The following is a 14465-nucleotide window of genomic DNA, read 5'->3' as shown; positions in this document are numbered from 1 at the left end:
AATTAATTTGTACAATACAAATGATTTTAAGTTAAAATCGTTATGGAACATTGTGCGAAAGACTGGAGCGGACACGGATGAAATGATTAGACTGGACCAAGTAGGAAGACTTAGCACATAAGGGCAAAGAAAAAAGATTTTCACACACATTTTTATTTTCTGCACCAATTCTAACAAACTATGTCCGAATGCTGCTTAAGGTTGGTTAGAAATTAGACTTAAATATCAAACGGCATTTATAAAATAATCCTGCAACATATTCCTACTTTTTATTAGGGCCATTAAAATTCAGCAAGCATTTCCTATTGGATGTAGCAGTAACGTCACTTCCGCTGTCTTAAAATATTATGACTCTTTGGGGTTGTCTGCAAAGACTGAATTGCAAAGCACTTTTTACTCTAATTGATGGCAAAGTTAATTCTTTCTGAATTTGTCTGGATCAGTTTCTTTGTAGTTGTTCTTATATTTGTAAACGCAGAAATTGTTTACTGTGTGAAAACCTTTTCTGTTTTACATAAGTATAGTAATTACTTGCAAATTAGCATTTTGCCAGTATAAACGTTTCATCAGCAAACATTTTATTTTGAAAGCGAGTTCTCTATCTTCTTACCTCACTTGCTGATATATTTACAGTTACAAAGCACGATGGTCGTTTAAGTCCCCAGGCGAAACATAAGGAACCGGCAAATGCTCAAAACGATGGTCAAGATGGCATCGATTGACTGGAGTGCTGGAATGGAGATCCACTGAACAAAGCGAAAGATTTGTATGTAACGGCACAAAAACTACTACAGCCTATACAGTATTGAGATCATTTTTGGCTGTGAGGAGATTATTTTTGTTATAATGACAGACACTCCTCCAGCATCTTTATCAGCATAATTTAAAAGCTACTGTATGTGGTAAAGATTTCAAGATAAACAATTTCACTTTCTTAGAAAGAGTTATTGAGGACACGCATCTAGTTGATCATCATCTTAAAGACTACACTTTTTGAATAATATTTACATTTAAACCGTGGAAGTTGCAGTGTAGTATCGTGTCAGACATATTTGAAAGTGGTGAAAATATAGGATTTATGGGAGGCTTCCTTGGTGCGATAGCAGTCTGTTTCTCCAATGTCCATAGTATCTAGTAAAATGTATCAAATCGTCAGATCCTTTGGGAATTCAAGTATATTCTTTAAGTCTCTCCTTATTAAGTTTAGAGCACTCATTACCACCGGAGCAGCAGGCTGATGCTCCTCTTTTGGTGGACCGGATTTAATCGGTTTACGGAAGATGAGTTGGGAATTTCAGTGTTACACCCGAGCATCTGTCCATGTGGATCAGTGTGTTGCTGCTCTTTTCCCAGGGTGCTTTCTGTGTTGTCTTTTGTGTGTGTAGTGAGATTGTAACAGACTGAGTCTTAATTTCCACACTGTCACACTGATTACTTGAATTATGTACTTCAATGACGGTTTGAGTAGCTACTATTACGGGTTTTCATGACGTTAAGACTGTAAATTTGGTTTGATAGTTTGGCCATGTAATGTCCCTATGGCTATCAACAGCATTTGTGGAAAGTTTCTTCTCTGCTTTAGCTTTGCTAGTATAGTATTTGCCATCTGTGTTGAGTGGAGTTGTGTCTTCTATATATCTCCTGGCCTTGGGAAAACGGGTAATTACTCCTGTTTCATGCGATGGATCTCATCCAAATTCTACTTAGTAATGTCGATACAGCATGATAACTGTTTTGCTTGGCTATTCGTTAATGAGATTTTCCTGAGCAGGACTATCCATTATGACCAACCTACCGGCATCTTGGACAGAGTGGTTACTTCTTGCACATATCTTTGTGGTGGCCGAGTTTTTGGCATTTGAAATGATACAGTGGACATACATATTATTATTATTGTTTTTGTTTTTATTGTTGTTATTCTTGCTTTTCCTGTTGTTTCTATTAATATTATTATTATCATTATTATTATTATTATTATTATTATTATTATTATCTATGCGGTGCATTCATTTAATTCTGACCGAGCTGAATAAAATATTTGTTAAATGCAAACATATTTTCGTCAAAATATTTTGTGTATTTGCCAAAGAAAGATAAATCACATTTCAAAATTTGATTTATGTTGTTAAAGCGCTAAAGCAAACATCACCGCTGAATTATACATCTTTTATCTCAAAATGTCTCACTTTTGTCCAGCTTTCTATAAATTTAAGGAAATAAAATAAAGCCAAACAGTATTGAAAATTTAGGGTCGATGATATTAAACATTCATCCAATTGCCCGTAATCTCTGTGCGAAATTCAAGCAGACTTCATTTGTATTTGCTCACATTCTAAATCATTATACTGATATTAAAGCGAGCAAAATAATCGTGATAATGGGTTGGGGGTGTGGGGTGCGTCGAAATCGTTTACGGTCAATGTTGCCGTGGACTGATTTGCAACATAAAACAATTCTGACCTTGCGCTCTGGCCTTACTTCAGAGATAATCTCACCAGGTTACAAATATGGCGATGTAATTGGATAAAAAGGAGAAGTCGTGACTGTTTCTCTATTCCTGGAAATATATGCAGTAAGGTTCCAGGAAATAACGAAGGCCTTCTCCGAAATATCTGCGTTAGACAAAGGATACAATAAACAATGCAGATTCAGTGGTTTTTGCTGCTGGGAATCCATTTTAGACTTCCCTGATCTAACCACAACACAAATCCACAATGACATATTTTTTAAACATCTAAAAAGACTCATTATGTAGCGTTGTGTAACTTATCATCAGCGTAATGAATTGTGCTGGTTTTTTAATAAGTTAGCTCAAATAGTATAAATTTGTAAACTTTTGCCGCCCCAAAATGAAAATGAAATACTAGAGCACATGACCTCGATCGTAAATGAAAACAAAATATGATATGTTTTGACATGAAATTAAATGTCTGATTGTCATGAATTTAACTTTAATAACACAACATGTTATGAACAGAAATACAGACTTATTCCGTTCAGGCTATATAAAATTTTAAACAGTATAGAAACAATACCCCAAAACAAATAGCATGTTATTTTCTTTCTCGTAATAAACAAATTCTATTTTTGCCGAAAACAATGTGAATCAATTAACCTTATCTTGTCTATTTATAACAAGGAGATTTCAGTTTTGATACTTTTATGTTCTACTGTATGCTATTTAACTTGATTAAAATTAATCAGCTGGTTCCAAAAATGGGTCCTGTTAACACTTGACCTTTAAGATTTCTTATCATAATGAAACAAAAATGTTAGCGTAAAGCAAAAATTTTGCTCTAGCCACAATTTAAAAAATAAAATAAATAATATATTTAAAAATATAAAAAATGGGTTAATGAATTGGTAGTACAATAATAGGACAGAATTTTTATTTTTCTTATATTTCACATATTTCAAATTTTATTAAAGGATAAAGAATCTGATTTAGGTACAGCTCTAATACAATCGGTAACAGCGACGCTTTTTAGGTACAGCTCTAACACAATCGATAACAGCGACGCTTTTTAGGTACAGCTCTAACACAATCGGTACCAGCGACGCTTTTTAGGTACAGCTCTAACACAATCGGTACCAGCGACGCTTTTTAGGTACAGCTCTAACACAATCGGTAACAGCGACGCTTTTTAGGTACAGCTCTAACACAATCGGTAACAGCGACGCTTTTTAGGTACAGCTCTAACACAATCGGTAACAGCGACGCTTTTTAGGTACAGCTCTAACACAATCGGTAACAGCGACGCTTTTCATACAATGCTTTTGGGCATTACTACCTTCATGGTGCATTTTAAACGTTGATAAGTATCACACACATGTGTACTTTCTTTGGGGGGGGGGGGGTCTCCATTTTCTACAGATTTTTTCATAATCATGTCAGTAAAGGATCGTTTTGCTCGCACAGCAGAGACCGAGCTTACTCCATCTTTCAAATTATCAAAGTTCAAAAAGAAAAAAAATGAAATACCTTAGACTTCCGTTGAAATTACTGGAATTTTAAATATTCATATTTTTTACAACTGTCAGAAAATGACCTGACAAGTCAATGACAGGTCAAAGCATATTGTAAGGAACAAAATATTCCTGTCTAATATGTATCGATTATCAATGATTGACATATACGAATCATTACGTCAATTAAATTTACTGCCTGGCTCGAACCGAACAACTGAATATATTGACGTACACTATGTGGATAAAGATAGATCAAATTTAATACTGGGTGTGTGATAACTTGATATTGTTATCCCCCTAACTTCGCTGTTACGCCATATTGAGTTAATCTCCAGCGTGGAATGCAAGGTCGTTGGTTACGAACACATTGTAAATTATATACCGGCGTTCAAAAGGGACATCGTACATCGAACATAGTTTACACATCGTCCAATATAAGGAGAGATGTTTTGTACAGATTTGCCAGATTCAATAATAATAATAATAATAATAATAATAATAATAATAATTCTGCATGATTATTTTTAATAATAATAATAATAATAATAATAATAATAATAATAATAATAATAATAATTTTTATTATTATTATTATTATTATTATTATTATCCTCTATAGCAACGGAGACAAATAAATCTGTCAATTTCTGACAGCGTATCAAATGTTTGGTACACTTGCATAATTGTGTCATCGGACAGATCGTCGATTGTCCAATATGGCGCACAAATAACGGAAAGGGTCTACCTGAAGTAAACGATATTCCGGCATTTAAAAAAAATACGTGACACTACTAACGGAGGATGTCGAAGGTATCTTGGAAAACTACATCGTCAATATTTTTACAGTATATCAACATTAATGAGTCCTCATTCTTTAATCCCATCGAACTACGTGAAAATCTGGAGGTTTTATATGAGAGTACTATTAGCTTATCCCTTTGGGCGAAGCCTCTGCACACCCTCTTCCGATAAAGTTATAACATTGCTATCGGGAAGAGATGGATTTCTACATGATCATTGTTTAGTCATATTAGATTATTGTGATAACAGAAAACGAGAAGCCTTGAGGCCGTCATAAACTAAAGTGGAAGTGGATTTAAAAAAAAAAAAACAAAAAAAAAAACAACAACATCTAGTTTTACTAGCTGTCAACGTTTCATACAACCCTCTTTCGGAAAGCCTATTATCTATAAATATCTTCGGGTACGCCTACTGAGCGCGCGCATGTGATAATACGGCTCAATGCTGCACATACTTGGTTGCGTAAGGCAACATAATTTTATGCTGCATGGCACGATCAATGGAGTCGTAAAACATGCTAGTGGTTATTCGGTGATACAGCGAAGGCTGAGCAAAATACTGTGTTCGAGCAGAGATATAACGTGATCTGTCAAAAGACTTGCGGATTCCTAGTTAAAAGATATACAAATATATAAATAACGTGACCTGTCGAAAAACTGTTGCGGATTCCTGATTGAAAGAAAGGTATAAAGTACTCTGTCAAAAGCCCATTGCGGATTCATGGTTAAAGTATCATCTTTTACAGAGAAAATGTGGATAATTGTTTTACCCTTTATGTAAGTAGATATTTTTTCATGTGGATTATTTTACTTATATCTTGCTCGGTTACAGATCTTATGACATATGCTAGCTGCACTTTAAGAAATATCAAACAATATATTTTTGTTGCACTTTTATATCATAATGATAAGATTAATAATTGCATGAATGTAACCAAAGAGCTATTTTCAATTCATTCTTAAGAAGCGGGAGCTTATAGACTTAATGGACCGACCGACCGTTTAATTTATTCCGGGATGATGTGGTTGTTGTTGTTGTTGTTGTGGGGTTTAACGCCATTTTTCAGCACACGATAGGCTATACATGGCGGCCAGTATTAATGGTGGAGGAAGAAACTGGGAAAACCCCGGAAAGAACCACCGACCCTCGAGAAGCTACTGGCAAGCTTTCTCACATATCCACATTGGCTGAATCTTAGACTCCAACCGCCGCAGACAGAGGTGAGATGGCAGTGATCCGTAACGAAGAGCGCTTTAGACCACTCGGCCACTCGGGGCCCCGGATGATGTGGTGCTTAGAGACGAGTTTCAATCAATTGGGATATATTGTTGGGGTTTGTTTTAATCTCAAGATTCAGAATGTTGCCAAGTAGTATAATTGATATAAGTAGATTTTGTTTCTTTTACAAATCTGATGAAGGAGATTTGTATAGCTTTTCGGAGGCTGTATGTTTTCTCTCCAAATGCTATATTCCCCACCCCCACCCGACAAGGCCCACCTCCAAAATTAAACTTTTAAACTGTCTGTCCCTATGCCAAGTTGAAACTGCCAAAATTGGCTGATTTGAAAATTTATTTGTCTTTGTCGATCGCTGCGATGGCCTAAGTGGTTAGAACATCCGTCTCGGATGCAGGAGGTTATGGGTTCGAACCCCGGCCGAGTCATACCAAAGACATATACAAATGATACATGTAGCTGCGTCGCTTGGCGTTCAGCATTAAGAGGTTAATGTTAGGATTGGTCGGCCCAATGCCAGAATAATGTGACTGGGTGGGACATGATGCTTCATGTCCGCGCCATGATGCCCCAGTGCTAAATATTATGGTAAACTGCCACACTGCAGACGTGGTAGCGATATGACTGGAAAATTGTTAATGGTACGTTAAAAATCCAAGTATCACACACACACACACACACACACACACACACACACACACACACACGCACGCACGCACGCACGCATACATACATACATACATGCACGAGTCTTTTTCAAAGGCAAACACAAAATATTGACAAGACAAACGAATAAAACAGAAAAACGGTTATGTTTGCGAAACTTTACATAGCTGTTTCTGCAGGAATTAAACCTTTCAACTTTATTATGTTTCAACTAGTTTATTTCAGTTTGTTGCTGATACTGAAAAATATTTGTTGGTGTTGTTGTTGTTGTTGTTGTAGGGTTTAACGCCTTTTTCAGCACAAGATAGGCTATACATGGCGGCCAGTATAATTGGTGGAGGAAGAACCCTGGAAAACCCAGGGAAGAACCACCGACCCACGAGAAGCTACTGGCAGGCTTTCTCACGTACCAACGTTAGCCGAGGCTGGACTCGAACTCACGCAGACAGAGGTGAGATGGCAGTGATCCGTAACGGCGAGCGCTTTAGATCACTCGGCCACTCGGGGCCCCGAAAAATATTTGTATTGACCTAAAATTGATGAGCCATAAAGACATCTGTTATTTTAATGTAAATTTATGTAAGTGCAAATTATATCCCGGATAATTCATTGTTATAGTAGTCATAGGCTATTAAGCAAATTTAGAGTATTATTTAAAAGAAAATGTGTCGGCTGCAAAAGATAATTTTATTTGTGCATGGTTGTCTTTTGTGCATGGTTGTCTTTTTCTAGTCTTCTTGGTTAAAACCGCTTGGTTTCAATGTTCTAAGGAGTAAGATTCTGTTTCTTTCCTGGTTTGAGAACTCCAGTTGCGGTTGTGAGCGATTGCAATAAGTGTTATATCACTGAAAGTGTGATCAGGGGAGAAGTGTTCTACGACCGAGCTTCTGTACTTCTCCTCCCTTGGTCACACTTTCAGTGATATAACACTTATTGCAATCGCTCACAACCGCAACTGGAGTTCCCAAACCAGGTAAGACAAGGAATCTTACTGGATACGCCTTAGCGTTATTTGTCTACTAAGCTTAAATTGCCAGCCCTTTGTGTAATTTAACTAAAAAGCTTACGTCGACAGCCCTTTGTGTTATTTGGTATTTAGCTTTCGTCGACAGACAGCCTTTAGTGTTATTTGACTGCTAAGCTTACGTCGACAGCCATTGGTGTTATTTGACTATTAACCTTTGTCAGTAGACAGCCTTTAGTGTTATTTGACTATTAAGCTTACGCAGACAGCCATTCCTTAGTGTAAGTTGACTACTGACCTTAAATTGACAAGCCATGGGCATAATTATTTGACTGTTACGCTTACGTTGACAAGCAATGGGCATAATTATTTGACTGTTACGCTTACGTTGACAAGCAATGGGCATAATTATTTGACTGTTACGCTTACGTTGACAAGCAATGGGCATAATTATTTGACTGTTACGCTTACGTTGACAAGCAATGGGCATAATTATTTGACTTTTACGCTTACGTTGACAAGCAATGGGCATAATTATTTGACTTTTACGCTTACGTTGACAAGCAATGGGCATAATTATTTGACTGTTACGCTTACGTTGACAAGCAATGGGCATAATTATTTGACTGTTACGCTTACGTTGACAGTTATTATACAGTTTGATCAATCTGATATGATATCATCAACTACAGGAGCTTCACTCTTCTAAATAACAGAACAGAACAGAACATAGTTCATTCGACGTATGCAAAAAGTCAATTAGAGAATACAATACATAATTAATAAACAAATTATACTGATGCATAAATGTGTGAATAAATCTGCTGTGAATATTGAGTCAAAATCTTTTAACATATAAATTCTTGAAGAAAGAGAAAGAGAGAATCTACCTTTGTCTATTTTTAAAAGAATTTTAAATTCTATTTTACAGCTGTTAAAGCTGTATTTTATAGAATTTTAATAGTGTATTTTTAGCCAATAATAAGGCCCGGTAAAAGATTTTATATGTGAGAGGCATGATGATACATTAAGATAAGATAATAAAAGATTAATTAATTAATTAATTAATTAATTAATTAATAATAATAATACTAATAATAATAATAATAATAATAATAATAATAAAATGGGCATGATGAAACTTTAATTTAATTAAAATCATTCTGCGGCTGGCATTAGCAATTATTTTAAGATAGGACACGCTTTAGAAGTTATCTTTGATACCTTATACACATATGAAGTTTTCGAAGCATGAACTCCAAGCAGAATAAAATATGTATTTGAATCTTTGGTTAAAAAGCGATAAAAGTTAAGATAACTGGACTGAAATAATATAATACCAGGCTTCTACAATCCCTGATATCAGTACCCAGTTTTTGTAATTCTCTTCTTCGCAATCTGTAAGTATTGTTTTTTTTTCTCGAAAGAATACAATTTTCTGTGTTTAGTAATTTCAACCAGTACTGAATAATGTGCGCATATCTATTTTTAGAACGTGAATATCGTCCCAACTCTACAAAATATTACTGTTAAACAGTTAGTATTAATAACTACTATACATATTTACCATGAACCTATTCTATATATGTATGACTTTCAAAAATCTCCCAAATATTGTTCAAAATAATAACCCTTGTTTTATCAATATTCACAGTTGTAGTCCAACTTATACACGCAAATTATCTAATCATGATTATAGTCCATCAGCTGTCTCTGAAAATATCATCGTATCATCAGCAAGCGGTAACAAATATAAAAACATTTCTTCCAAAATGATACCTACTTCTATATTTGATTGTGTTTACATCGTATGTATCACCTTTATTAAAAATGGGTGAAATAAGAGTCATGTTCCAATTTCAGTGATAACCACTGCAGCTAATTATTATATCACAAGTTTCATCGAGTGATTCGCTGAAAGTGGAAATGAGTCGATAATGTAGTCATTCCAAACTGTATCAAGACCTGGTGCTTTATTTTCTTTTTCTTGTTTTATCTGTTTTGGCAACTGGGTTAGTTAAATCTGCAAATATTGGTTTGCTTAAATACTCAGTTTTATATTCGTATTTTATGCTTATGCTCTAGTCAAACTGACCAGTATACATTAAGGCTGTTGGATGTCGAATTGACCAATTCCCTACCGTCTCGTTGTATATCGGTAAGGAACGCGGTTTGAAAATCAGGATTCCTTTTTTGTTGGAGCACTGTAAAATTCATATAATTCCGACGATTAATTGCGGTTTTTAACGAAAAGGACAATAGACTATGATTTGATGATTTTTGTAAATGTCTTTACTCGGAAGTTGTTAATGTAAGAGATAGCATTTTCAGTAGTGAAGACATCGTCAATTGTTCTTCAATTCTGGAAACGTGTACTGGCCATTATCTGGGTCGTCACGTAATATTTCATGTACTGTGCATAACGAGTACTCTTACACAAGTCTAACAGGTATTTACTGTGCGTAACGAGTACTCTTACACAAGTCTAACAGGTATGTACTGTGCGTAACGAGTACTCTTACACAAGTCTAACAGGTATGTACTGTGCGTAACGAGTACTCTTACACAAGTCTAACAGGTATGTACTGTGCGTAACGAGTACTCTTACACAAGTCTAACAGGTATTTACTGTGCGTAACGAGTACTCTTACACAAGTCTAACAGGTATGTACTGTGCGTAACGAGTACTCTTACACAAGTCTAACAGGTATGTACTGTGCGTAACGAGTACTCTTACACAAGTCTAACAGGTATGTACTGTGCATAACGAGTACTCTTACACAAGTCTAACAGGTATTTACTGTGCGTAACGAGTACTCTTACACAAGTCTAACAGGTATTTACTGTGCGTAACGAGTACTTTTACATAAGTCTAACAGGTTGCAACTGTAGGTCATAAATAGCACTTAGAATCGTAGGGTCAGTATTATTTTCCTCGTTATGCACCATGAAGTTTGAGTCATATACTACGTAATCCGCCTTTACAGCGTGTCTACAAAGAAGAACACGGTTCCCTTTTGCTTGTAATCACCGAGTTCCATCTGTAGTCTAAGAAATAAATCAAAACTGAGCAGATTACGTATCGGTTATTATTCAGACTCAATATAAACAAAACAGATATAAACATCGTCTTCAGAACCAAGATAAACTCTTTTTTATCTTAACAAACCAATGCAATCAAACTGACTTTGTGCAACGTATATGCCATTTATCAGTCTCTGCCAGGCATATAATACAATACCTCCACTGGCACGCTTCGCCCTTTTTGTTAAAAAGTTTCTGGGGTAATTATACGATTGGTAGCCATAAATATATATGCAACCATTTTGTTGTTTAGTTTATTTTTATATAAAACTTACAAAAATGATATTTTTTTAAAATGTCGAAATGATTTGTTTCTTTTTTCTCTTCCGTAAGTCATTCTACGTCTCATGTCAATATCTTAACTGATCCGTTTTTCTCTTTACTCGCCTATTCTCCTCGCATCACATGAATGGCCGGGTAGCTCTGATTATCTTCTTCACTATACTCATCATGATTTTTATTTTATTTTCGTCCTCTGTTTTGGATGTGGTTTGTGCCCGTCTTCCTACCGATTTTAGTTTCTTTTTCTCCATAAGTTTTCTTGTTGGAATTGCCTTTAGCGTTACCTTTCTTCCACTTCCATTCTGAATAGTCTATCCGTCACCAATACCGCTTTCAACATCATTTGTCAAACCTTGCATTCGTTAGTAGGCAAATATAACATGTTTTTCCCCAACCGTACGCTGTTACAGCTGCGTTAGCCCATATATGCATATATTTCCTTAACCGTACACTGTTATAGCTGTATTATATATATATATATATATATATATATATATATATATATATATATATATATATATATATATATATATATATATATATTGTCCTAGCCTAACTGTTACAGCTGTATTATATATATATATATATATATATATATATATATATATATATATATATATATATATATATATATATATATAGTTCTAGCCTGACACTGTTACAGCTGTATTATATATATATAGTTCTAGCCTGACACTGTTACAGCTGTGTTATATATATATATAGTTCTAGCCTGACACTGTTACAGCTGTATTATATATATATATAGTTCTAGCCTTACACTGTTACAGCTGTGTTATATATATATATATATATATATATATATATATATATATATATATATATATATATATATATATATATATATATATATATATATATATATATAGTTCTAGCCTGACACTGTTACGGCTGTGTTATGTATATTGCCCTAGCCTGATACAGTTACAGCTGTATTACGTCTTTCCCATACCATACATTGTTAGAACTTATTTGGCCAAGATAGCAATTTCTTTCGCCAACTTTGAACTGTTACAGTACTCACCGTGCTAATTTAGTTCCCACAGTAAACCTATGCAAACAACATGATACTAAAAATTCAATAACTTCAAATTTCTGAGTGCTCATGATCAAACCTATATTTATCATCATAGAAGAAACATGGATGACAACTTCTGTGTAGAGAAAAGGATATGAGCGACGACGGCATTTCTGGACCTACATGTGTTTGAAACATGTGCTTTCAATTCCGCGCCAAAGAGTCAGGTGCTAATTTCAGTAATGAGTGTTCCAAGCTCAAGACTGTTTAACGACTGAAATTCCATCAAGTAAACAATGTCTCTATTTTTTTCAGTTACTAGGATAAGCTCTCAAAAGAGTATTTTCCCTACAAAATAACTTTCATTATCAACCAATCCTGGTCAGGCAAACCCATATATACTCTTTTTTATGTTCACCCATTTCCAGGCTAGCTCCAATTTCTCCATACTTAGTACCGTGTGTCCTAAAGCTCTATGCCAAGTTGGTAATATTGCTTACGGAGATATATTTTAAAATGTTCACATTCAAGTCGCATAAAAAATATTAAAAGTTGCTGATATCCACGTATTAATCAAGCCTTCAGTCCGTAAAAATTAATGTCATCAGATGAGAGAACAATGGTGTCCTTTTATTTTCTTGCAAAACGTTACATAGTAACAATTCCACTATTGAAATTAACTAATACACGTTTCTTTACGATCAATTACAAATGTATGAATGTACCCTGTTCATAGTGGATTTATGTAAAGGGATTACTTATACCTCAATTTCATGGGTGTTTTAGAAGTTGTTCAATTTGATTTCGAAACTTCCAGCTAAATCATGACAGGATATATATGACCTTGAGTTAACCTTAACGCACAACATAAATCTAAGCACGACAAGAAGATAAAAGCTTATCTAAGCACACTTAATCAATACGCAGATGTTGGAGACGATGTTCATAAACTGTCTTTCTTTATTAACTCTTGCAAAGCTGTAAGTCTATCTTGACCATAACTAAAACACTTATATGCAGTACGTGAAGATATATGTATGCTAATGAGTCACCTTCTATTCCGACATGGCCTTGATCTAGTAGTAAGATAATCTCGAACAACACAAGCATTGATAAATCTGACCCGAACGTCAGCTAAATCGGTTCAAACAAAACTAACATTGTATTCTTTTAATATAGCACGATTTACTCTGGCATTAATCCCTTAAAACACGACCATTCATAACATTCATACGGCTGACTGTGTCATATTTATTCAACCGTAAACGAGTTACAATGTGTTAATAATTGAAGTGTGCTGTTAGAGCGATCATATTGGCAAAAACATCGCTTAATCGGTAACAGTATGCTAGGTTCTATAAAAAAATCTTTTAGTCATGAAGTGCACGTTCGAATTTCCAGAAAGGTACCTTACCGCCACGCAAACAAACCCCCTGCATTATCTAATCAATAATGGTTAAGTGTGTCATAAAAACATGAAATACGCATCAAAACATAATACCCTTAAGGTATTGAGTCCGTTATTTTAACTTTGTCTATTCGTTGAGTATATCAGTATTGTATGTTTAATGTTTTGTCCACGATTATAAATTGTTAGGGTCATTTTGTTTACAATATATTATATGGCTGGCATTTGCCTATGATTGTGTATTACATTTTAAGATAATTATCACTTGTAGTAAACGTGATTATGAGTTTAGGGCCTCGGTTTTCCCATCGGAAACTCGTGGTCTACCGGATATTTACCAGATTGATTCCCTAAACACTAATTAAACAGACCTGACCCTGTTTACAGTTTGGAGTAAATTTCCATTCAGATGACAGAGTATTTTCAGAAAAAGCTTATTTCTTTATAGGTCAAGTGGGGAGGTACATAAAGTTGTTTACAACAGAATTAATCATTACTATTTTAATATGTATCTAATGGAATCAGTCCAAGTTATAATTTAGCAGGAATTAATTTTTTTAAATTCGTTGGAAATACAAAGTGCTCATTGACGTTTGAACTGAACCAATACTTTGGAATTATTGTGAATTCATGTAAAAATATTATGGATTATATCATTGTGATACACCAAGATTGTTAGCACTTCAACACATTTAAGACTATTGGCACATCAGAATTTTCAAGATTAGAGTCATTCGGACCACCACTGAAATTCGTTTGGAATAATCGATACATTTGGACCTGTAATAGAACTTTTAGGACTATTTGATTTTTAATTCAAAATACTGTCAGTTTCTTTTAAATTTTCAATTTTGTATTTGGGAAGAGATTTTTTGTTGAATTTTACTATTCTCACTGTTTTTTTTTCTTTCTGTTACTTAGCTCAAGATTATAGATTCACATTATTGTTGTTCAACAAATATAATTATAAACGTAGACAAAACAATGAAAATAACTGACACTGTTTATTGGATCTT

At 34.6% G+C, this 14465-nt stretch overlaps 1 protein-coding gene and 1 long non-coding RNA gene across 2 annotated transcripts in view; one reads left to right on the top strand and one right to left on the bottom strand.

Moving 5' to 3' along the window:
- Positions 1–14465, bottom strand: part of LOC149781269 (uncharacterized) — a 65487-nt gene that overhangs the window by 12198 nt on the left and 38824 nt on the right. The window lies entirely within an intron of this gene.
- The window catches only part of LOC149781268 (uncharacterized), a 103109-nt gene continuing 93873 nt past the window's right edge, over positions 5230–14465 (top strand). Inside the window, exon 1 of the mRNA XM_089935355.1 lies at positions 5230–5546. Coding sequence (XP_089791481.1) covers positions 5491–5546 — 56 coding nt within the window. The 5' untranslated portion in view covers positions 5230–5490. The remainder of the gene's footprint in view (positions 5547–14465) is intronic.

The sequence above is a fragment of the Sinohyriopsis cumingii genome, chromosome 15, assembly GCF_028554795.1.
Source record: "Sinohyriopsis cumingii isolate HCF-2022 chromosome 15, ASM2855479v2, whole genome shotgun sequence".
NCBI lineage: Eukaryota > Metazoa > Mollusca > Bivalvia > Unionida > Unionidae > Sinohyriopsis > Sinohyriopsis cumingii.
The sequence above is the reverse complement of the archived record's forward strand: the minus strand, read 5'-3'. Positions and strand labels throughout refer to the sequence as shown.